General features: G+C 35.1%; 1 protein-coding gene across 1 annotated transcript in view; it reads left to right on the forward strand.

Moving 5' to 3' along the window:
- Positions 1-27,049, forward strand: part of LOC138710325 (coiled-coil domain-containing protein 186-like) — a 54,948-nt gene that overhangs the window by 11,588 nt on the left and 16,311 nt on the right. Inside the window, exons 2-7 of the mRNA XM_069841135.1 lie at positions 453-622; positions 10,600-10,720; positions 12,421-12,598; positions 18,283-18,377; positions 22,451-22,569; positions 22,998-23,092. Coding sequence (XP_069697236.1) covers positions 453-622; positions 10,600-10,720; positions 12,421-12,598; positions 18,283-18,377; positions 22,451-22,569; positions 22,998-23,092 — 778 coding nt within the window. The remainder of the gene's footprint in view (positions 1-452; positions 623-10,599; positions 10,721-12,420; positions 12,599-18,282; positions 18,378-22,450; positions 22,570-22,997; positions 23,093-27,049) is intronic.

Raw genomic sequence — 27,049 nt, forward strand, 5'->3', positions numbered from 1 at the left:
AAGGTCTCTGTGTTTTCCGAGGAGAGTGGCTGAAATCTTTTGTGTAGGCCTACGTAGGTTAAGTTAGTTCAGGTTACATTAAGTTAGGTTAGTAATTACCAGTACATCAATATGATGGGTTCCTAGTTTCATTACATTTAACATTTCTTTTATAAGGAATTTGTATTGCTTTTCAACTTGTTTTGTGGTCATTTTGGTATCCTTTTTTTACATAGGAATCGAGGTGGTTCTATTAACAGGCGGAAATAATTAGTGCAATAAAATTTTCAGTAACATTTGTGTCCCTAATTTTTACTTACGAAAGTTGGCAAGTCTAAGTGAGTATCATATCAAAACTTGTTAAAAAGCTTCCTCTTAAGCAATTTTCCACTTAAATGGTAGATATGTGTGTTGTCATTTTAACCTATGTCTGAATTAAATCTGCACGAGTTATAATACATACTGTATTACAGAACAGGGAAAAGAAGCCATCATTGCTGCATTAAGAACTGCAAGAAAGAAGAAAAATGAAGAGATTCATCGAAAGGAAGCAGAATTGGAATTCTTGAAACAGAAGCTCGCAATAATGAAAGAAATTAATACAGAGAAGAAAGAGAAGTTGCAAAAGGAAAAACATATTTTGGTACAGCATTTAGTTTATGTCTTATATTTCCAATTTGGCTTTGTATTTCACTGCACTGATATGAAATTGAATAGCTTAATGAGCTTGAAGATTTTATACAGTATGTTTGAAAAGAGATGGTCAATAATTTATAGATGAAAAGTACAAACCAACCAAAGCAAAAAAAAAAAAAAAAAACTCCAATACACATTGGTCCGCAGATTAACTGTTATCGAGATAATGCACATTTTCTCTTGAGATTCCTCTCTGACTAAGAGCAGTCGTGCAGGCATCCCTAACTGAATTCTACCTAGAGCAGGTGTACAAAATGCTGTCCATGCATGCATAATGCAACATTTTGCTTTTCTCTGTAGAGATTCTCTCATCAGGAATCCAGGATAGGTGACTACACATTTGAATATGTACCGGTACCGGTAATACAACTGATTTCATTTGTGTTATGTATTTCAACAATTGTATAGGGCCTAACCTTTTAATTTTGTTGGATTTTTGCCAGATTATAAGATTTCCTTTGAATTACTGATAAAGTCTGGAAAAATAATGTCATATTATAGCCTGATTTATACAGAAAAAAATGCATGATACAGTATTTAAATTCTATGAATAGTAGGCCTACTTAAATCAACTTCCAAAGAGAGTAAAGATTGTATAATACCCAATACATACTATAGTACTATTACTGTTCTTATTTCAATACAACCAATAGAAGGAGCCAAACAGTGTTGAAGGTGACATTGAACATAGGTTGGACAAGGTTTTGAAAAAAGTGAGTCGGTCTAAGGAATTTTAAAGATAATTTTACAGAAATGAGCAAAGAATTGTTTTTTCCCAATCTTTTTGACATTCTCGGACAAATGTAACTCGATCCAGGACAAAGAACACACCATTAAAATTCAGAACAATCCTGGAAAATCCAGGACATCTGGCAAACTTGGCTGCGAATCCTCTTGGGCAGTCCTGGATCATTCCTTATTTGCCAAATGGTATGTTCAATCCGAAACCGCAATTCTCGACATGTGTTGACCTCTGAAGTGTAAACCCCAAACACAGAAATGTAATCGAATTTAAATCTGGTGACCTAGGAGGCCACGGTACAGGCCTTCCTCTGCCTAAGAGAATATCGAATGAACTGTTAACTTGCAGATCAATGTTTATTGAAGCTTTCTTGTTTCTTTCAGTTTGTACTTTTCATCAATAAATTATTGACCATTACTTTTGTAACACTCTGTTTAAGTTTGCGAAATACTTGAATCAAGGAAGTTGTATCATTATATTCTTTGCTTACAATTAATGGTATGCAATCAAATCATAAAATGGTGCCAGTTTTATAACCTTACAGTTAAGTGGCTTTTTATTGCCTACCAGATTCCATTTTGCAGCCTTCAAAAGGGTCTCTTGGACAATCACTCATCATTACCACTAATTGTTAATACATTAAATCAGGAATGCAGAACTGGGAAAGAGGGGTGGAAGCATGGAGAAAGAGTTTGTTCCCCTGTCCACAATCCTTGGCCTTCAATGACGTATCTGTGACGTTTTGTAAGCACACTGAATACATCTCTCTTCTCCCCCTACCGTGTTCAAAGATGGGAGGGTTGAAAGGAAGGGATGAGTTACGTGTTCCGGCTTGTTGTTGCACAATTTTGCATCCCTGAATTGAATAAAAAATAAAATACCTAACGCCTAACTTTATTTAAAAAACTTTCTGCACGAAGTGTTATATCATCATCAATTCCTGGGTCAAAACATGTAACTACATTCTACCCTTTTTGTCTTGTACACTTCCAGTCTCTCTCAATTTTCTAGCAAGATTGTGCATTGTTTGACGATTATGAACTTTGAAACCTGGAAAATATCTTCTGCAAACCTTCTTTGCACTTGTCGGATAGTAAAATTGTAAATAACCACTCACTGTCATATAGTAAACCAAGAAATGTCCATTCCAATCACACAATAGGTATTCTCACTTGTACTGCCAGCAGAAGACTTAATTCTCTTTTATAGTCTAATTTGTCTTGTGATCTGTATTGTCATCTCAGGCCTTGATCTTAGCCAGCATACAAAGAACAAGGCATGTAAAGGAAACGTTCAACACAGCTTCAGGTAGTAAGTGCCACATAGCAAAAAAGGTTGTAAATTAGGCACTCTTTGTTTACAACTAATAGCTGTATGAACTTTCATTATAATTTTATTATAATAACTTTATTTTTTTTAAATTTGAAACAATGTCAATATTATTTGATGAATTACATCAAAATACTGCTCCATATGTGAAAAACAAAATAGAAATAGCAAAACATAAGATCCGAATGGATTCCTAATATACCGTAATACTCAACTGATCAATCATAAAATAAAATATGTTTTATCCCACTGATTTGGTACTGTAATGCTTCAAATTTCTCTTTAACAGTACCCCAGAAATATTTCATGATCAGTATGCCTACAACTGATACTGATAATCTTTATCTTGAAACTTTATAACTGGGCATTCAAAAGTTTTAATTCAACCATGATAAAAGATATTACTAATGTTTTCTTTTTTTTCCTCTATTAATAATATAATTATAAACTTATTTCTTTAATATAGTCAAGTTAATTTATTTAATGTTTCGTTTACTTTTAACTTAATATTATTAATATCCCAACATGCCATAAGTATGCTATAATAGCATTGTCTGTATTCATTTGCTCCTATTGGTTGACTGTTTACAAACAACAGATATTTCCGCAGATAAAACGATAGTTGAATTATTAAAAAATACTCACAAAACTGGAGGTCGTCTTATATGGCAGGTACAAAAAAATTCCACACTAAAACCATTATAAAATACAACAAGTCACATTCGTCGTTTCTATTCGGACTTTTATTGTTGACAGAATCATTATATGGGTCCCATTCTGAATGTGACGAGTCGATTTCTACTTCTATTTTAATATTTAAATCCAGTGATCCAAAGATAATTACCAAATGGCGGCCCATAACTATCTATTCAATAATCAGGCGAATTATAGAAAGAACACTTGAAAGAAAGCTCAGGCCTTTTATCGAAATATCCACTTATCAACGAGGCTTTGTGACAGTACCAGGGACATTTATAAATTCTTCACTAGTAAACAGTTGTCCACAAAAATCAAAGAAAGAGAAGGGAAATTGTTGTATCACAGTCTTAGATGTGTCGAAAGCTTTCGATTCTATAGGACTTCAGCTCCTCAGCAGCTAAAATCTCTGATTCTGTCTCTTGTAAAAAAATAATTCAATCAATATTGAAATAGATGCCACAACTCATACTAAAGAAATACAAATTCGTACAGGAGTTGCCCAAGGGTCGCTGTTGTCTCCTCTACTGTTTAACATGGCAATTGATTTTATCTTGAAAGAATTAAATGATACTGGAAGTGCTTCACAGTTTGGTTAAAGTCTCTCGGAAAACAGCAGCAATCTTGCAGCCCTTGGCTTTGCAGATGATATTGTATTAATATCTAAAGATGAAAAATCAGCTGCTCATATGATTTAATTGGCCCATCAAAGTTTCCTGCAAATTGAACTGAATCTTAAACCTTCAAAATCGAAAGCTATTATCATAAAGAATGGGAAATTACAAAAGTTTGAGTAACTTGCATATCACTTCAACAGATGAGAATGAAAAATCAAATATTTAGGAGTGTCTTTTCAAGATGAAATTATATTAGAGGAAGAAAATATCATTAATAAATTGAATGACAGTATAAACAAACTTGTTATAGTCGGAGGCACCGATTTTGGCAGATGACCTCAATGACATTTCCAGTAGGCGAGCCAATGTTTTGTTTTGTGAGAACTGTAAGAATGAATTGCGATAAGGCTGTCTGTCGTTGTTTATATGTTCACACTTGCCTCGCGTATCGTCATTATTAATTAATAAACACACCACGGTACAGTCCGATTCATGGGAGTGCCGTAAATGACTTTCGTTCGCCTCCTGCATTTTCTAAATTAAGAGGGAAAAAAGCATTGCATAATCAGAACCAAGAAATTATTGCAAATGTTCATTACTTCATGAAGCGACAGGCGAAAAATAGAAATGAGTTGTGTCGAATTGTCTTCATTAATAACAAACATTCATGAAGTACGAAAATAAGTTGCGGAAGCGACAGGAATCGACACGTTGGATAAATAACCTAAAGAATAGGTATGCTGAAATAAGGAAATACGTAATTCGATAATATACGAGATTCGATCCGATACTAGGGATTGAGACTCGGCGTAGCTCAGTGGTTAGAGATCCTAGTGCGTGTATCTGGGAGTCACGAGTTCGATATCCGGCCCCGGAGTGAATTTTTCTCAATCTCAACTAATAACTTGTGGTAATTCCATAAACCAAGCAAGAAACCTCATGTTCCAAAAGTCTTAATGGAAGTAGATGAATATGAGAGCTTAATTTAATGATTTAAGTCATGCGTAGCATGTGTTGCAAGGAATGATAATAGGTCACGAGAAAAGCCGTCGATTCGTTTCTTGTGTTTTTTAGTCTGAGCTTGATAGTTGTTGAGCTTGATGGATGAATTTTTTTATACCGTAATAATTCGTACACCTGTCGCATCTGTCGTTAACCGATTTAAATCTTTATTTATTAAGACGCTCCCATTATCAACTACGTAACGCAAAAAATGTTAAATTTTTTCACTATCTTCATAGTATGTGTCAGCAATTTCCCTTCTTCTCCAATAACAAACAGGGTCCTTCTTCGTTGTGGCGGTCTTCTGAAAAGAAGACCCAGGATTTAAATTATCCTTTTCGTTTTTTTGACTCGTAGACTTCAGCACCACAAGGAAAGGGATGGATGAAAATTAGGTAATTTTTGGGGGAATTTTTTTTTTAAGGAAATGAACCTATACTGACTACTTAGACTTTGCACTTTGACGAAGTTTTAGAATCCTATGGTGGTTGTGTCATTAATTATACTATCTTAAAAGACAGCGACCATGAAGTTTAAAATACATGCAAACTTTTAAACTATTTTCCCATACTTTTTCCCCTACTTCTCTGCATTCATGTTGCTAAGAATTTCGCAGATTTTACGCTAGGAAGCTGACATTTTTACTGCATGTTCTTTAAAGTATACTTAACAAAGTTATGTTCACACTTTTTCAAAAAAGAAATAATTTTTGAATAAAAATAAATTGTCTGTTTGTATTATGTAAATTATATAAATTTGAATATCAATAGCTTTATTTTTTTCTTCTACTTTAACAAGGTAAAACTAAAAATGTGAGAACATAGCAAATATATTGTAAAAAAATCAGACAATGCTTAAAATTTGGGAGTGGGCGAGAAATTTTGAAAATATGCTAATTATTATTATTATTATTATTATTATTATTATTATTATTATCATTTTAATTGCTGTAGCTTATTTATCAAACGTCAAGATCTTAATTATTTATCTTTTTGTAAAGTCATTAATGGTGATATTGATTGTGAATCTTTTCTAAGCAATATCAGTATTCGTATTCCAGCTAAGAGTTTAAGATTTGATAATTTTTTTTATAATAGAAATTCTAAATATCTCTCTCCGGTCTGCAGATGTATAAAATATGCTAATTTGCATGGATTTGGACCTATTTAATGCGTAGTATATACTTTTTGAGTTTTATGTTAGTTATTATTTTATGCCTTTTGTTTAGATGGTATTTAAAAAATCGGAAAATGTTTAATTCAAATTGTAGAGAGTAACCTTCATTTTAAATGTTACGTCTCTACGTCGGGTAGTTGAAAATACTTGAGTGAATTTTTTTAACCATCAACTCCTTTCTCTCTCCTCTCTGCTCCTTTGGGGGATAAAAAAACCCTCAAAAGTTATTTGAATGTAGTACCTGAAGTTGAATTTTTTTTACATTCCTTATACATTTTAGAAACAATTCTAAGAGATGAGATAAATAGTCTAACTCAATTTTATAAAGGAGCTTTTGTTTTAAATTTAAGGGCTTAATGTATGCTGGCTCAAAAAATAAACCAGTATATTTTGATCATTATTACATTTTACATCCCTTAATGTTCGTATTTCGTAAAACTCCGCCTTATCTTTTGACTAAGGATTAACAGAAACCTACACACAGGGTTTAAGGAGATTTAAGATGATTAGTCAGTCCGTATATATATATATGTGTAGATTGTCTCTTTATTACTTTATAGTAACGAGGAAAAGATTATGCAGCGGCAACTGGAATTATCTCGAAAACTGTGTGCCAGGAATTGGTCCCTTTTCTTACGCATGCACACAGTTCCGTAAAGGTAGTTATATGTGCATTGTTTTTGGAGGTGACTGCCCATCCGAGTCCAGTAGGATAATCGGGAATGTATGTTTACTCTTATGTCTCACCCATCCCAGCTGTAGTTTGCTTGCGATGAAGATAACAACCGACCTTGCTGCTATGAGTAACTCGCTCTGGAGTTCTGATTAACAAAATCCATCTGCCCAAATCGATGGCGCCCACTATACTTCACCTTTTTTTAAACCTGACCAAAAACTTAACATACTAAATGAATATATTTGGCCTAGCATGATGCTATGGAGAGCTCACGAGATCAGCCCTGGTAGGAATGTGGAGTAATGCCAATGCAACAGCCAGCGTAACGCAGAAAACGACATGATGACACACTGCTAACTGCATTACCAACGTGACACATTTGATCAACTTTTAAAATATAAGCTGACAGTTACAACTTATACAACACACCGACACAGAGCTAGTTTCAAACTAGTTGATATTTTCAGCCACGTATAATTAAATATCATGTGGTGGCAAATATAATTTGTTTAGTGTCATAAGAGTAACTTACTTTATCTCTGGTCAGTTCTGCTCCATTCATAAATACCTCCCCGCACCACACCTAATTAAAATACATCTCGCAGAGACTTTCTCGTCAGCTCCCCACAGTATATCCCTTACAATGTGCTCCCCTGTCCAAATTGAAACAGAAATTTTTGGAAAATATAGATAAGTTAATAAAAAGTGCTGTAAAAGAGATCATTGGACTCCCTATAGACACTTGATTCTATGTTGTATGCTTCCAGAAAATTTCGAGAGGTGTAATGAGGACAACTTGGGAAGCTTTTTTACAACATATCAACATTTGTAATAGATTAGTCTTCTCCTCTGATCCACTCTTACACCATGTCAGGAATTTTGATAATGAAATAACAAAAACTCTGAAGCACTTGAAATTAGCCCTTTAAGATCGTCCAAATGTTCAGAAATTAAGGAAAACATTACGTGATAAACAATCTGAAATTTGGAAAAATTTACCTCATCGTGTTCATGGTGTGTCTCACTTCTCAGACTGGTACAAAGAAGGGTTTATCATCTTCCCAATGGACCAATGCACTGAAGATGAACTGCAGTGTTACTCCTGTCCGTAGCATCATAGGCAGAAGCCAAGAAATCCATTGTCGCCACTACAACGAGATTGAAACCTTACCCCATGTTCTTAGTTTCTGCAAGAAAGGCAATTTGCTGCGAAATAATCGTTGTCATAAAGTGAGAAACAGCATTGCTGAATCGCTCAGGAAATTAAACATCTTTGAAGTATTTGAAGAGGTGCGTTGCATATCATCGAACGGCTCCATAAAAAGAGCAAATATTGTTGCGCTCAATAGAAAGAAGATGTTCGGATACATTTTGGACTCAACTGTGAGATTCAAGAAGGACGCCGGACAAGCAGAAGAAGTAAATAAGAAAAAAGAAAGACATCACGAGCCATGTATTCCCTATTTTTGTGAAAACTATGGCATTCCAAATTGGGAAGTAACTGGGATTCTAATTGGAGCACGTGGTAGTATTACTGCATCCTTGCATAGGTTTAAATATTTCATCTTTGAAAGAAATACCGGTAACACTAAATGTTTTGAGAGTAAATTATCATTTGTACAATCATGTAAATGAATAATAAAAAATGACACTGTTAGAGATAGGTGGTCTTTTAATTTAAATTACTCTCACTTTGAGAGAGGAACAGAGATTAAGGGTGTTTGAGAATAAGGTTCTTAGGAAAATATTTGGGGCTAAGAGGGATGAAGTTACAGAAGAATGAAGAAAGTTACACAACGCAGAACTGCACGCATTGTATTCTTCACCTGACATAATTAGGAACATTAAATCCAGACGTTTGAGATGGGCAGGGCATGTAGCACGTATGGGCGAATCCAGGAATGTATATAGAGTGTTAGTTGGGAGGTCGGAGGGAAAAAGACCTGGGGTGGCCGAGACATAGATGGGAGGATAATATAAAATGGATTTGAGGGAGGTGGTATATGATGATAGAGACTGGATTAATCTTGCTCAGGATAGGGACCGATGGCGGGCTTACGTGAGGGCAGCAGTGAACCTCCAGGTTCCTTAAAAGCCAGTAAGTATTATAAATTATAAAAATTAATATTCAGAGAAAGAAAAAAAATCTTTAATGAAGAAATTAAATGGTCTTTTTATTGATTAATCAGTAAGCTGAACCTTTTAATGGTTACCCTTTAAAACAGGGCAGCTACTCAATATTTTGGGGTCTCTCTCTAACAAATTGTCCTCTGTGCCATCCATAGCATTAGAAATTCCGCACTTTTTGAAGGATTTTATCACTGTTTCCACTTCCACTTTTCCCATGATGGTTGATAGTTTGGTGGTCGTCTTAAAGGACAGATATAAGCTAAGTCCGTAATATATCATTTAATGGCAGGATTACAATTGAATGAATAAAATCATTATGCCATTAATTCCATTATTTTCATTCTAGCTTACCAGTATCTTAATTTCTCTGAGGAACTCTGCAGAGCTGCGCATCTACATAATCTCATATGAGTTACAAAGGATGCAAGTTGAAGACATCAGTGATGGATATGTTGTCCAAGTCAGTCATGACCAGTTTTGAGATGGAAAAGCACGACCGATGTTTTTAGTGGTCTGTCTGGGATCTTATGAACTGATGCCTTCCACTGTTTGGTTCTGTCTTCGAGTTCTTGAAAATATGAGTTTCTAATCATGTCTTGTACTATTAACTTTTGAGACTGATACAATGTGGTTTCCTGGGTGATTTGGGGAGGCACCCATTTTGGCTAAAGCATCTGCACACTTGTTTCCAGAAATATTGCAATGACTTGGGATCCACCGAAATGATATGGTCTTGTTTAATTTTCTGAGAAGTGTGAGAATTTTCTGACAGACAGATATTTCAGAAGATACAGGAAAAATTGAGCTAATTGATTGGATAGCAGCTCTGGAGTCCGAGTATATTACTGCACTAGAAAAATTTCCTAGCTGTAAGATTAGCTGTGTTAGCGCTACTCTGGAAGACAGTAATTTATACCTCGTCTTCTATGCAGAAATATACGGTATTGAGAACGTCTTCATCAAAATCAAGTTATGAACAATCCAGATTCTGTAATATAGTAATTCTAGTCAGAAATGGCACCTGGATGGTGGTGCACCAACACTATTATTGTCTCCACTTTATCTTGCGTCACATTCAATCAAAGCTACCCTCGTAACTTCTCTGCTTTTCACATGCTAAGGACAACAGATCACAGATAACGTTTTAGCTTCTGTTTGTTCAGATATTACCTGCCTACATGGACTGTAGGCACATTTGTGTCTGTCACGTGACAGTGGCGTTATGGCAGTAGTAAATAGCTGCAGAAGAAATATATTTTAGTAATATTGGAAAATAAAAAAAAATACCGGTAATGCATAGGCATAGACCTAGTACAGTGTACAGTTTGCAGTGCAGAGTTCATTACAAGAATAATCAAGAGTAGAGAAAACCCAAATATTTTCAGAAACTTGAGTATTATTTTCAATATTCAGTGTAAGAAAACTATTTGCATAAAAAATAATCTCAGCTGTGAGGTAATAATTTTTAGCATGATTGTCTTGAATTTGTCTACTCCTGCTAATCATCCTAACACTTTCTGTTTGGTACAATGATGAAACTGAATTTAATGTTCAAGGATGAGCTGCAAAACAGTGTGTTCCGAGGCAAAATCCAGTTCTGTAACCAGGTGCGGCAATTCACTGAAGAGAATGGACTGCTAGCAACGATGAACCGTTTTGATCTGTCCACATTTCGAGGTGAACAGAATGATCTTTACACTGTCTTTCTATGTATTCATGTAATTATACGACAGATGTACTGAAAGTTATAGACTTACTCATGTTAACATCATGACTAAATTTAATAAAAGGTCTACATGCACATACTGATCATGGGTAAAATGCAATATCCTTCTCGTTTCGTCACGAAATCATAATTTTTTTTTCGTCTTTCCAGGAGTTAAAAAATGCATTTGCAATAGAACTCTATTCTGGCATTCCAAAGCAGTTTTGCATAGTCTATTGGTTCCATGTATCTTTTTGTGTCTTCACTTAAATAACATTGTTGTACAGCATGACAAACATTCTTTAAAAGGTCCAAAAAAGATCAAATACCGTATTTGCTCGCGTAATTTGCGCACTTTTAAATTAATGGCCACTGAAAAATTGGGGTGCGTAAAATATGCGGATTTTTCAAATAAGAGGTCCTGTTCTGAGTTTATCTCAATTAGTATATGTATAGGTAAGTATTTACGGTAGGGCTAATTTTCTATACTGGTAACTTGTCTCTGCCAAGGACAAACATTGTTAAAGTAGCGGGACTTTGGGGTTTCTTTCTGAAGCAGGTACTTCAGTTGCTGGTGAATGACCTACGATGGACTGTAGGGAAGGAAAATCCCTACTACACTGAAAAAAATGTGTACGTAAAATGTGTGCGCAAAATACACGGAGCAAAAATAAAGTTCAAAATAATCCCTTAAAAATTAGGGTGCGCAAAATACGCCAGGGCGCAAATTACGCGAGCAAATACGGTATAGCCTCACACTGTACAATTCAGTGCTTAAAGTGGCTTTAACACGAGGAGGACCAGACTTACTGTCTACCTACAAGGACTGGACCCATCATTTTGACGGGTGCATTGGGAACATTTCCTGGGACTGACTGTATATTTTAGGGATAGTATAGAACTACCTAATTAAAACACTCTTTGTAAACCATACAGTTCAAGAATACCGGGTCCACAACTGTGGAGTAACGGTCAGCGCGTCTAGCCGCAAAACCAGGTGGCCCAGGTTCGAATCCCGGTCTGGGCAAGTTACCTGGTTGAGGTTTTTTCCGGGGTTTTCTCTCAACCCAATATGAGCAAATGCTGGGTGTTGGACCCCGGACTCATTTCACCGGCATTATCACCTTCATATCATTCAGACGCTAAATAACCTGAGATGTTGATACAGCGTCGCAAAATAAACCAATAAAAAAAAAAGAATACCAGTATATCGATTTTGATGATGTCTAGCATTAGAACAAATGGTTTGAAGTTGGGGAAAGTGAATACAACGTACTAAATCCTTTTGCCTGGAACTTGTCTCTTTCCTTTATATTAAGGGTTACTTCATTTAGCCGTAGTTAAAACTCTGATATCTGTTAAGTGCAGAAGAATTTTGCGTTACAATAAGGTACCTACGGCAAAAGAATGATAATTTGAACCAACAGTTGCTCTGAATTCAATATAAGCAGATCTCATGTACTAATTATAAAGTATAGACAAAATATTGCTTCCTTATGATTGTTTGACTTACAAGGGAACTATTAATGTGCTCATCTGAGAACTATCCCTGAAACTGGGCACATTTTCAGTGCAGTGTGAGGGGAGATTTCGACAAGAGCTCATTAACATTTCCCTTGTTAGCTACAATGCTGATAGCCCTTCCACTTCGCACGGCGGTATTGTTCTGCAGGAATATGCAGAAATTCAAGAAAGAAGAAGAAGGAACTGGAATCAACTTTATCAGAGATGGAGGCAGAACTTGCTCTTGTTGATTCAGAACTGGAGTCATCACAGAGACGCCTAAAGACAGCACAGGAGCATCATGCTCGTCTGCTTCAGAGCCCCACTTACAGACGGAAAGTATTTGAGTGAGTAGAACTAAAATATCCGACAGATTACTTCATATACTGGCAAGAAACTGATCACTTGAAAAAAATACTAAAAGTCAAGTTTAAATGTAAATTATGAAGTAATCCCAGAAATAACATAACTGTAATCATACTCAATTTAAAGATTAGACTTTTATGAATTTGTGACACGTAATTCACGCCTTTCACACCAATTAATCTTCAGTTTATCACCTAACAAGGAAGGAGTGTGTTTCTGTGCTGAACATGTAGGGTAGGTCATCATAAACAATTGAAGAGGCTTTATTGCTTCCCTTCCTTTTGAACAACTGTCGAAAATGGTCTCGTTACCATTTTGTCAGTAAGTTTAGTTCAGACAATACCTCTGTTACCCCAAGATGTAACCAGAGCTGTCACTCTCATTGACGATGGACGCAGCCTCCGTTATGCCGCTGCTACCATAGGTGCACCATACACCACGGTGCATGAGGGTTTGTAATGGTTCTGGAAAACAAAGAGTTGCTCCAGAAGACCTGGATCTGGCAGCAAAAGGAAGACCAGCCGAGATACCGATTTCTCGTCAGCCAGGTTCTAAGAAACCACCATACCACAGCAGTTGAAGCTCGGAATCGACTACAACACGTGCGGGGTGTTAATGTGAGCGAGAGGACTGTTCGACGACGCCTTGGAGAACAAAATCTTCAATCACGACAACCTGCTATGGGACCAGATAGTGCCAAGCTAACCGTCTACCCAATGGACAGTGCAGCAGTGTGCTGTTCTCGATGAATCCAGCTTCTCCCTGAAAGAGTCTGGAGATGATCTGGAGAGCAGTATGCAGAGTGCACACTGTGATGGTGAGGGGTGGCATCTCCATGGAGGCCAGAACGAAATTGCTGATCATCGAGAATGGTAGCCTCAATGCTCACCGCTACACCAACGAGATTCTGGTTGATCACGTCATACCCTTTGCTCCATTTATTGGAGATGATTTCATAAACATGCATGACAATCCTCATCCACATGCAGCACACTGTGTACCGGTATCACAGTATCATGATGCGTTGGAGATTGTTCATGTCAACTGGCCAGCTCGGAGTCCCGACCTAAACCCTATAGAACATCTCTGGGAGGTTGGGTAGACGTATCCTAGGTTGTAATCCTGTTCTGGAGACTTTAGGTGATCTGCGGGCGACACTCCAAGAGGAATGGGACAATATCAACCATAGAGACATCATAACCTTAATCAAAATCATGCCTTTGAGAATCTCTGAGGGGACACACCAGATATTGAGTATTTGTTTCAGTTATTGTTAGTGTGAATCTAAGTTTTGTGCATCAACAACATTTTCAGTGAAGTTTAGTGGACAAATATTCAGCTGAAAGTTAAATGAAAAATTTTATAAAATTTCGACAAAAGTGTAGATTTATTAACTTATGGAGGTCATTGACTCAAAATTGGTGTGAAAGGTGTGAATTTACTTGTCATGTAAAAGTCTAATCTTTAAATTGAGTATGATTGCAGCTATGTTATTTCTGGGATTACTTCATAATTTACATTTAAATTTGCTGCTAATGGCTTCATTGCCAAATGCAAGGCACTAGACAACAACATTTAAATTTGACTTTTAGTATTTTTTCAAGTGATCGGTTCCACACCCCCCCCCCCCCCCCCCCCCGGTCAGTATATTAAAATGGGACCTGGTGAAGTTGATCTCTGAACACATAAGTGTACTGTACAAATCAGAGTACGTACTATCTCCAGACTTCTATGCGTGACCTTTCCCAAGTGGCACTAAATTACAATTTAAAGTCACAGTAACAAAAATAAAGACCTTGTAAGAAAGAAAAAGTTCCTTTATAATAAAATCATATGAGTTTTACATTTTTGCTATTACTGCCACTGTAACTCATTACTAGAGCTTATAAGTCAGGGAACCCAGGTTCAAATGCCACTCTGCCCTGAATGTATAACTTGTGTTGGGCAAGCTCGGGGTCCAGGGGTTTTCTCCGGGTACTCCCAATGATATCATTCAGCCGATTCCTCTTTTAATACTTCTCCCACAATTTTTTACTCCATTTGAATGTAATAAATTTTTTCATGAACAGTCTTGATAATACTGAATGCATTATTGATCTTTGGGTCGCACAGTGGTTCAAATCAGCAATCTGGGTGACCAAAAAAGATTTTCTAACCTACTCATAAAATTAAATAATTATGCTGACTACACACTTCATTCTTCAGACTTCGTGAAAACAAACAAGGAAAGATCTTGTGGATTAACGTGAACATAGAGAAACTAAAGCCCCACATTAGGTGCTCTCTCACACTCAGCAACGGTAGTTGTGTATTCTTTTACTGTGATTTGAATTGAAGTGAAACGAGATGGAAGCTCTCCTTCAAGGTATATTCTATGATCTAAAGTAATTGGCAAGTGTTATTAATTTATATTTTGTGGTTTATTTAAAGTCTTTATAAGTCGTTTAAAATTGTACTTTTTTCTTATATTTCTAACTTTGTCTTGAGATTTAAAAAAAATTACTCACTTTTACCCTAATGAGCTATATACTACTTTATTCTGAGATATCTCTGCTTTACGTTTCCATAAGTTTCATTTGTCTTTAGTTGCCCTCCTAGTTGCCTTCTGCATTTCAGGAGTCAGGGTTTCTGTGATGCGTAAGGAACTCTTTGATGTTCTGAGAAGCCACAGAAGGTTCAGTCCTGTTAATATTTATATTCATTTTTGGAAAATAAACATGGGGCACTATTATCCATTAATGAAGCTGGCAAGAATAAAATATTTTCATAATTACGTAATTTCACAATAAGTTTAACAAAAAAGTGGATGAAAAGTTACTGTACCGGTACTATGAGTAGTTTTTTTAAAAATAACTATGAATGGCTGAATGAAAGTATAATATTCCACTTTAGTAGGCATATTAAATCAACTCCTGGTACTAGCAAAGAGATATCTCGGGGGTAGACCAAGGAAACTTTTTTCTGAATCCTTTGAGAGGACTAAGAAAAGGAAAGCTAGGAACACAATGCAATCCCAAAACAAGGAGGAACTTCCCTTTCTTACACAAATGAGCTTGAGAGATCAGGGAAAGAGAGATGCTGCTAATCTTGCTAAGGAAATTACAGATACTACACCAAGGCATGTCACAAAAATAAAAAGAGTGTACATGTGAATTCCCAGATAACCTATTCCACTAAATCCTGAAAAAGCTTTGGCTCTTATTACACAAAACAAATTAACTGAGTATCAGTATTTATCAACAACTGATTGTAATGCTGGAAAATTGTACGAGCTATCCTCCTAAAAATTCTATAAAAATTACAGACAACTCTACCAAAATTCAATTATAAAATGTATTAGATACAACTGTAAAACGACTAGCAAACGCAATCAAATCAACTTTGTTAAATTACACAAACATAATGAGAGTTTGTTTGTATACAAAACAAATATATTACCTTAACTACTGTACAAAGTTTGTTCGAAATCTGTGAGATAGGAGAAAAGTTATTAAATTAGTCTAAATTCATCCCTGTAATGGGGTAGTTTTTTCCACATAATTAGAGCTTGTATACAAAACAAATGTGTTACCTATAACAGTTGTATAAAGTTTGACCAAAATCTGTAAGATAGGAGAAAAGTTATTACATTTTCTAAATTCACCCCTATAATGATGTAGTTTCTTTTACGTAAATGTAATGAGAAAGAAATATGTTCCCTGTAAGTACTGTATCAAGTTTGATGAAAATATGTTAGGAGAAGAGTTGATAATTTTGTCTAAATTCGGCCCCTGTAATGCAGTAGTTTCTTTTACATAAACATTATGACAGTTTGTATACAAAACAAATATGTTACCTGTAATTGCTGTGCGAAGTTTCATGAGAATCTGTTAGATAGGAGAAAAGTTATTAATTTTGGCCAGCTAGATTTACGTTTTGGACCACTGTCAGTCGGTAGCATTTAACCCAGCATTCTCCAATCTTCGCTCTTTTTCGCCTTCCTCTCAGTCTCCGCATATACTCATGTATCTTAATGTTGTCTATCATCTGATATCTTCTTCCACTCCAAACTTTTTTCCCGTTCGCCATTCCTTCCAGTGCATCCTTCAGTAGGCAGTTTTTTTTTTCAAACAGTGACCCAGCCTACTCCTTTTTCTCTTCCTGATCAGTTTCAGCATTATTCTTTCTTCACTCACTCTTTCTAGCACAGCTTCATTTCCTATTTTATCTGTCCATTTCACACGCTCCATTCTTCTCCATATCCACATGTCAAATGCTTCGAATCGTTTCACTTCACTTCATCGTAATGTCCTTGTTTCTATCCCATAAATGCCACACTCCATACAGAGCACTTCACTAGTCTCTTTCTTAGTTCTTTTTTCAAGGATCCGCAGAAAATGCTCCTTTTCCTATTAAAAGCTTCCTTTGCCATTGCCATTGCTATCCTCCTTTTTTGACTTCCTGACAGCAGCTATGTTACTACTTATAGTACACCCCAAGTATTTGAAGCTGTTCACTTGTTCCACTACCACATATTGAATTCGCATGTTTACCTTCTTTATTTATCTTTCGATAACCATGAACGTAAATAATTTTTGTTCCATGTAGTTGCTTTATTTTCATTGGTAATACTTACTTACTTACAAATGGCTTTTAAGGAACCCGGAGGTTCATTGCCGCCCTCACATAAGCCCACCATTGGTTCCTATCATGTGCAAGATTAATACAGTCTCTATCATCTTATCCCACCTCCCTCAAATCCATTTTTATATTATCCTTCCATCTACGTCTCGGTCTTCCCAAAGGTCTTTTCCCCCTCTGGCCTCCCCCCTCTATGAGCATTTCTGGATTCGCCCATACGTGCTACATGCCCTGCCCATCTCAAACGTCTGGATTTAATGTTCCTAATTATGTCAGGTGAAGAATACAATGCGTGCAGTTCTGTGTTGTGTAACTTTCTCTATTCTCCTGTAACTTCATCTCTCTCAGCTACAAATATTTTCCTGAAAACCTTATTCTCAAATACTCTTAATCTCTGTTCCTCTCTCAAAGTCAGAGTCCAAGTTTCACAACCATACAGAACAACCGGTAATATAACTGTTTTATAAAGTCTACCTTTCAGATTTTTTGACAGCAGACTAGATGAGAAAAGCTTCTCAACCGAATAATAACAGGCATTTCCATATTTATTCTGCGTTTAATTTCCTCCCAAGTGTTATTTATATTTGTTACTGTTGCTCCAAGATATCTGAATTTCTCCACCTCTTCAAAGTATAAATCTCCAATTTTTAATAGTTATGTAAAATTGTATGTGAATTAACATTGTACAGATGTGAAGTTAACTAATTTTTAAAAAATAAACGCATAAAAATATAACAAATATATGATTGACTAAAAAGTGATAGCTCATGTCTGTAAATTTTCAGGTGAATAAAAAACCTGTTTTAAAAATTGATTTTTCTCAAAATAGATAAACTTTTTATATATATTTATGCTTTGGAAGATCTTCCACTCGTGGACAAAATATTAGTTAATTTTCCAATTTTGTGTAGTTTAAATAATAATGTAGTTAAACTAAATACTTTTTTTGTAGATACGAATTATCACTTCTTACACATCGATATGTTAATTTATATGACAAGATATGTTATTGGAATATAATTAGTTTACATGTGTGATTAAACAGCCTGGAGTGCTCAGGGCAGCAGGAAGGAGTGCTGCAGATGCAGTGCAAGACCCTGCAGCAGAATATTACCCTGAAAGGAACATCTGTTGAAAACAGTGAGCATGTTTGCTATACAAAAAAATTACAAAATGTGTTTAAAATATGATGGGATAATGAAGCTTGAGTCTGTAAGGGGGAATGCCAGTATGTATGAGTAGTTTAATATCAAAGACGGAGATCTGTTGTCTCCATAGTTTTGATCTAGAGGCACCTTTTGTTTCACGGTGTCTTTGTAATATTTTAACACAATTTATTTTTATAGATGTAGTGTTAGAGTTTGCATAAAGTTCACCATAACTGAAAAGAGCATGAAAAAATGTATAAGAATCTACATTATCTAAATTTCGATCTGAGGTCAGATGTCTGCCTTTGATATTAAGCTACTCATATATATATACAGGGCGATTCACGAGGAAAGGTAAAAAATTTAGGATGTGAATTCTGAAGTCATTCTGAGTGAAAAAGTTCATATGAATATAGGTCCGTTTTCGAACGGTTAAGGAGATATGGCTCTTTGATTTCACAAAAACTTCTGAGATTCCATTGTACTAACTCGCATTTTGAGACAGGTTACAGACAAATTTAAAGTTTATATTTACGTATGCATACATACCTAATATTGTAGAAGTCGGGGTCGATGTTTTCGCACATTTTCAGAGGTACCTCCTTCTGCTTCAATGCACTGTTGCTCTCGGGCGTGAATCGCTCTCATCACTCAGGAGAGTGGCACGTGGCTGTCTTTATGCCGCATCCAAAATAGGTTGATTAGCTCCTCTCTCGTTTACACCTTCCTTTGGTATACCAAGTCTTTCATCCAACCCCATAGACAGTAAATACTCTTTGATACGGTACCCTTCTGTTCGGAAAGCATCGTTCATATTCAGCAACAGCATGCAAGGAAATTCCATTGCACAAACCATAAACGTACACAATATCGGCGTATTCTGTAGTCGAAAATTGATAGGGCATCTTGAAAAACACAACTTAACACTTCCGATAACTGTACCTGTATAACTACTGTACTGTAGGTAGCTGACTGAACTGCTGTGAACCGATAAGTAATAGCGTATTTGTTGTGACATTTGTAATGCCTCACCACCTGGTTTGTTTCTCTTCTCTTATCTACATTGCTCACAATGCAGATTCCAATGTTACGTCATTCATCGGTGACCTTGTTTCACGTCAGCAGCATATGGTAAGATCTGATTCACATTGGGGCAAGACATTTTACCAAAAAAGTGCATCTAGCTCTGCTATCGTTCGAAAACGAACCTATGTTCATATGAACTTTTTCACTCAAAATGGCCTAAGATATCGTATCCTAAATTGTTTACCTTTCCTCGTGAATCACTCTGTATATATATATATATATATATATATATATATATATATATATATATATATATATATATCTACATCTGTAACTATGAAGCCAATACTTCACTTTAAGACTTGCATTTTCCCTAGCTTAACATAATTTTAAATTCCAGTATTGTGTAAACTAATATTTTGTACCTGGTGGACTGTTAGTTAAATGGCTTGGAGTATCGGATTTCCACGTTGGTAATCTGGATTCGAAACTTGGCAGGTCTAACTGGAATTTACGATGGGTTAAAATAATGCATGGTTGTAGATTCTTTAGGGTACTTCCATTTCCTCTATCAGGATTCCACCATTGTTTCATTAATGATAATAATCATCATATCTGATATTTTATCGTCATCATCACCGCCTTTATGAATTAGGTCTTTGTAGACTTGTTTTATTATGCTTATATACGATCAAAATTGACCTATGGATGTGAAATATGGGGAGGAGCATCAGCAACTCATCTACAAAAAATTTCTGTTCTTCAAAACTCAGTCTTAAGATTATGCCTAGGAGTACCAAAAACCACGTCAACTGTTGCCCTAGAAATTGAATGTAATATTCAACCACTCAGACACTATATATTAAAAAAGGATCTAAAAATACATTTAAAATTGCAAGCCTCATCCAGATCTCAGATATTCTTCAAACTGTCAGATGATATCCTGTGTAATTTCTATAAAATAAAAAAAGAAGAAATACCAATCTATATCACAGACACACTCATTGCTAAAACTCCAGTTGTGAACGAAATTCCTCCAAGGAAATGGGTGATTCCAGAACATAGCATACAAATTCCAGGAAATCATTCCAAAAATGATCCTCCATACATTCTTAAGTTAGATACCATGGAACTACTCTGCAGTACATATAAGGATCACCTTCAAATTTATACAGATGGATCTCTAAATCCTAATAATGGGACATCAGGAGCAGGATATTATATTCCAAAATATCAAGAAAGTTATTTCATACCATGTTCATCCTCCTCCAGTCTTGACACTGAATTGCTAGCTATTGATGCTGCTCTTCAGTGTGTTACTCAAATTTCTGAAAAATCTATTTGCATACTTACCGACTCCAAGGGGGCTATATTTAATATAATTAAATATGTACCAGACCTGTATGCACATAGAATTATTCCAATTCAGAAACAACTAAGTAAACTAAAAGAACTCCAAAGGGAAATAACATTTCAATGGATACCTATTCATTGTGGTATACCTGGAAACGAGAAAGTCGATAATATTGCAAAATAGGCAACATATTTGCAACCAAGACCTCTTCAAGTGATATCTCTATCCAATGCTTTTGCTTCATTAAAGTCTCATTTTACAAACCTATGGATCAACAATTGTCTCTCTTCTGACAAAGGAAAAATTTTACAGTCTGTACAAAAGAAACCAAATGACCTGAAAATGTACAAAAACTTACCCAGACATGTTCAAACATTTTTAACAAGAGCCAGAACAGGTCAGATTGTCACTCAATTGTACCTACACTGATTTCACATTTCTGATAATCCTACTTGTCTGTGGTGCAATAATCATGATGAAGATCTGGAACACGTTCTTCTATACTGTCCATCCATAAACCATAAAAGAAGTAAATTAAAATCATCAGTACCATTTGCAGAAGACACAGCCCTGCAGTATATATTGACTACACCCCATCTCTAGCTACTAGCAACAGGCATCTATAATGAAAACCGATCAAAATACCCCTCATTTCTCGTGAAAAACAACAACTGAATAGACTTTATGTTGTCAGCAAACAGCTGGATACATTAAGAAGATTGATGGACTTAAATTACATAAGTTAGGTCAGATGCAACAGTGTTCATGAGTAGAATAGTTATATACAATAAAAGTAATTTGATACAGTTGTGTGAACACTTTTTAATAATTGAATAACATTAATAAAATCGGTTAAAAACCATACATGTTTCGGAGGAATGCTCCTCCATCTTCAGTTGTAGTACCACAACGCTGGTGTGGATGTACGACCGCGTAGTGTAGCTTAAGGAAGACAACTGTATAAAATTACTTTTATTGTATATAACTATTGATGGACTTGTTTTGGCCCCATCAACAGTCATTTAAGACATATGTCTGATCTTCTGTGTCTTATTAGTGTATAAGACTAGAGATCATGATCTTTGGGATTCTAGTGTTATCCTTCTGGAGACATGGTGTAGCCAATTAGATTTGTAATTTATTAATTTTGTTTTCAATAAAACCCCTCATTCAATTCCTTAAGAATGTCTTTGTTCCTTTTAAAATCAAAAGTTTAATATATCCCGCTGTTCTTATCAAAAATTTCATTTCAACTGTTTTTAATCTTTGTTCTTTTGTTTAAGAGTTCAAATTTCACTATTATATAAAGGTACAGGAAGAGTATTCTGACTCGAGAGGATTTCCGTATTTCAGAGTATTACTTAGTATTCCTAATATCTGATTGAACTTTGTGATTTTCTTGTGTATGTCTTCTTCACTTTCATATGATATATAACATCCAAGATAATTAAAATTTTATACTTGCTCTAAACGCGTGTTATTAATTATTGTTTTATTTGTTTTAGAATAATGCCCTAGAAATGTCATCGTTTTGGATTTTTCTGTAAATATTTCCATCCTAAAGTCTTTTGCTATATTCTGTTTTGAAAATATTCCTCTTTTTAAATTATCTTCTGAATTAGCAAAAAGTAGGGTGTAAATTATTAGACTCTCTTTATTCCATATTTGATGTATTTGTTGTATAGGTGGTAATACATTGGCCACACAAGTCGAACAGATGGCGTGTGGAACAGCCAGACATAACAACGAAGAAAATATTGTAGAGCCAACGTCTTCAGGAAATGATATAATGGAACTGTCTATGGTACGTAATGTCTGTTCAAAGACTTGTATTTGGTTGTGATGTACATATAATAATACACTGACATCTGCAAATGTTGCCTGCATGCTTTTTCTAAATCACCGAAAAGGCAAATGCCGGGTAATATTTTGGCGAATCCTCGGACCTCATCTCATCTCACTACATCTCGCCAAAAAAATATATATATATAATATATATATATATATATATATATATATATATAAATTGTACAAAATTGTAGAAAATTACTAAATTGTAAAACTATAAAAATTTGTAAAAATTGTAATTGTAATATTGTAAAATGTTGACATGTTCCACATCTTAAAGCTTCATTGCTCATGTACGATCTATGGAATAAAATAAATGAATGAATGAATGAAAATTATCCAACATTTTTGTTTTCAGTTTCTAATTAATATGTTTCTTTTCAGCCAAGCATTTCTAATGCTTCCCATCGACCATTTGTTCCGAAAGTTCCTAGCAAGATGTTACTGGCAGAAACACTGCGCAGGTCGCAGACAAATAAGTAAGAATAAAGTGTTATTAGTAGGGCCTGGATTTATATGCACTGTAAGTTAGAAATGACATCACCTATATTTGGTAGGCATGGTGTGCATTACTGTTGAGAAAGCGTGGTTTACAAAGTTACGAAATTTAAGTCGTCATTATTTACCTAGTAATACCTAAAGATGACAAGTAGTCACCTACGAACAACATGTCAAGAATATTACATGTGCAAGTTACCTTTACTGGTACAGTGGTTACAGAATTGCCAGATTCTCTCAGCAGGAATCCAGGATAGGTGATGATGCTACGTTCCTACCTTAACGTGACTACACATTTGAATTAATTCAATTTGCAAAGCAACTGAGTTTATTCGTTTTATGCATTTCAACTATTTATACAGAGCCTAAACTTTTAATTTTGTTGCATTTTTCCTAGATTATGAAATTTTCTTTGAATTATTGATAAAATCTGGAAAAATAATGTCATATTACACCATGTTCTATTCAGAAAAAATGCACGATACAGTGTTTAAACCCTATCTATAATAAATCAACTTCCAAAGAGACTAAAGAATAACGGTACTGTATAATAAAATACTACACTACTGCATTATCGATTTAATTTGAATAGAACTGGATAGAAGGCACCATGTGGCATTGACGACGACATTGAACATATATTGGACAGGGTAGTGAAAAAATGACGAAAGAATTTTAAAAACAATTCATAGAAATTAGCAATTTTTTTTTATTTTTATTTTTTTATTTTTATTTGTTTTATTTTTACATTCTGGGACAAATATAACTCAATCCAAGATATAGGACACACCATTAAAATCCAGAACAATCCTGGGAAATCCAGGACGTCTGGCAACCCTGAGCAGTTATCAAGAGACTCTCTCTTAGATTCATTGTCTTCTTTAAAGACTTCTGTGATTGGACATAATATGCATTCCTTCCCACAGTAAAGTTAAGTATCCAGATATATCTGGTAGTATCACAATCGTATGGAGGCATAGTCAAATATGTACGAAATAGCAATAGTGCATATAAAAATGGGCCCTAGTTATTACTGACGTTCAAAAACAGTTATTGGCGCCATAAGTGAAGATGTAAACAGATTAGATGGACTGCTTGTTGCAAGTTCATAGCAAATAGTTCCATTTTTTTAGTCTTTCTATTTCTTTGATCCTTGAGAGTTTACACTAGTGATCTTCAAACCTTTTGTAGACAAAGGGCCAAATTAAAATCACGAAAGTGCAAACAGGCTGCATAATTCTTATAGAAGGTATCTTAAATGTTGTGAATTACTTGTACTAGGAAAATAAATAAAAGCTTGTAAATGACTAAAAGTATTGATTTTTAACTTGCAAAATAATTCAATGAGACTAGTAAAAAATCAATAAAATTATCAACAAACGAGGATTATGTATCAAGCATTATTCATTGTTCCTCTTTCTCAAGGAAATCAGAATAATTTTGTGTATGAGACTTTTTTATACTCATTTTATGACAATATTCAAAGAGATTACTGACCACCAGTGGTGTAGTCAGGAATTTAAGATGGAGAGACAAGTTTTGGGAACACCACTTGGAAAATTTGCCCATAACTTACATGCAACATATTTAAAATTACTGTTTGTTGTTGTTTAGTCAACTGTTCAAAGACAGGTTTGAACCTCATAAATGACACTAAGAAGGCATCACTCATGAGGTAACTAAGTCAGGTGATAATGGGGTAGTGTGGCCAGTTTCTTTCTCCTTCAATTATTGTTTAATACTATGAAATTTAAGGTCAATTTAGACTCATCAAATGTTGTTATAAAACAAAACTTCTTTCTCTGTCATTGCAGAGTGAATCAACAAACCATCAGATGCAGACCCTAAATAAATAAATCATCTAGTTATTGTGTTGAGAATGATAACTCCATAATTTCTTCGAAATGATCAATCAATTTAAAACAACCTGTCAGCAGAAATATAAAGGAATTTGTTATTCTAAATATTGGTCATTGTGGGTAGAAACAGTCAAACAATATACCTATTTTTTAGCCACCGGCGTGGCTCAGTCAGTTAAGGTGCTTGCCTGCCGGTCTGAAGTTGCGTTCAGGCGCGGGTTCGATCCCCGCTTGGGCTGATTACCTGGTTGGGTTTTTTCCGAGGTTTTCCCCAACCGTAATGTGAATGCAAGGTAATCTCTGGCGAATCCTCGGCCTCATCTCGCCAAATATCATCTCGCTATCACCAATCTCATCGCCGCTAAATAACCTAATAGTTGATACAGCGTCGTTAAATAACCAACTAAAAAAAAAAAAACCTATTTCTTTCAGTGTTGCGCTCGCAATACCAATGGTAGATTGTTTATTCATGCTTTAAATCTAACGTAACTTTAAAATCCTGGCATTTCTAAATATTTAAAAAAAAATTGAAGGGGAAGGTCTTCAGTCTCCCCCCTATCTATGTCACTGGTGACCACGTCCTATTCTGCTTGATGTGAAGGTATAGACAAGAAAATTATTTAAAATATCATTCCTTGGGTAATTTCGTCTTCTGTGGTTAGCCGTTTAGGAACTGTCAGGTTTTGTATAAAGACAGTTGATAAAATAACGTACATACAGTACTCGTGCTGGATAATTTTATGGCTACATCACATGTTTATGAGATTTAAAAACTGAAAAACCCTTCGTACATCTTTTTAGAACAATATATAAAGCCCGCGTTTTTGTATTATAGATTTAGGATGTATGAAAGTATTTTGTCCTACATGAAAAGGTTTCAGTCTATTTACCACCCACAACGTTTATTTCTATATATTTCAGGACAATGTTTTAAACTCCAGTGGCCTGTGTCGGACAAAGCAGAAAATAGAGTAGATAGTATAAAACGAGGATAATAAGTTAATAGGTTGCAGTGTATTTCGATTAAAAGAACAGGTACTCTTAATTTTATTTTTAATATTACTTAAGTTTTTTACAGAAACATGTTGTACTTTTTAAACAATATTTGGAAAGGTTTCCTATAAAACAATCACCTTGAAAAAGATCAATATGATGTAATTATAATTACGTTTATTATTCTGTGAGACGTGTTAATGAATTACAGTGTTGTTTTAAAGATTCTCATTTATTACATAAAGAAATACACCTTGCTTATAAACAAAATTACACATAATCAATGTTATCATAGAATGCATGATAGTCCTTTGGCAAAACATTTTTTAGTTGCTGCAAGTGATTCCGCTTTGGCTTTTTAATTCTCAGTGGTTGAGAAAATAATTTCTTGTAGTCACTTCTGTACTTTGTTTTCTGGGACGCCTTGGCATTTCTTGCCAGTCTTCAGTGAAACGAAACTTGAAAAAAAATTGTACCATCAGGATGATATTGTATTGCCCTCAGATCAGTTACAGTGGGATCATTAGTTCCTCTTCCTGGGCGAATTGAATCATACATCCAAAATCTTTTGTCAGCAATTTCTGAAGGAAGAATATTCTAAATGCTTAACACGGTAAAGCGTGGGTTTCTTTCTTGCGTCTCTTATTATTGAAACATATTGGCTGGGCAGTGTCATGTATCTATTTTTTAACTTGTATTCAATTGCACTGTGAACTGAGTCACATTCCATCTGAGTGTGACTCTTCTCTAGATATTTTTGGATAATCAACACATCTGTAGAAATTGCTAGACCAAGGAGGTCATTAGACATGACTGCATTTCTATTTTGGTATGTACTCGTACATCCATCAGAGTACATAATTACTGACAGAGGATTTTCTTTTATGCAGTCAGTCAATGCATCTATGACAGAACTGGCGAAAACCGATGCCACTAATTCTGCCTGCATTTCATCGAACCAGTAACATACGACATCATGATTTTTAAGTTGTAAATTGTAAAGTTATGCACACATAATTTACTCTTATTATACATAGAACTTGCCAGTATGCATGGAACTATTTTGATTGCCTGGAGATTCATGGT

This window comes from Periplaneta americana, chromosome 12, assembly GCF_040183065.1.
Source record: "Periplaneta americana isolate PAMFEO1 chromosome 12, P.americana_PAMFEO1_priV1, whole genome shotgun sequence".
In the NCBI taxonomy this organism is placed as follows: Eukaryota; Metazoa; Arthropoda; class Insecta; order Blattodea; family Blattidae; genus Periplaneta; species Periplaneta americana.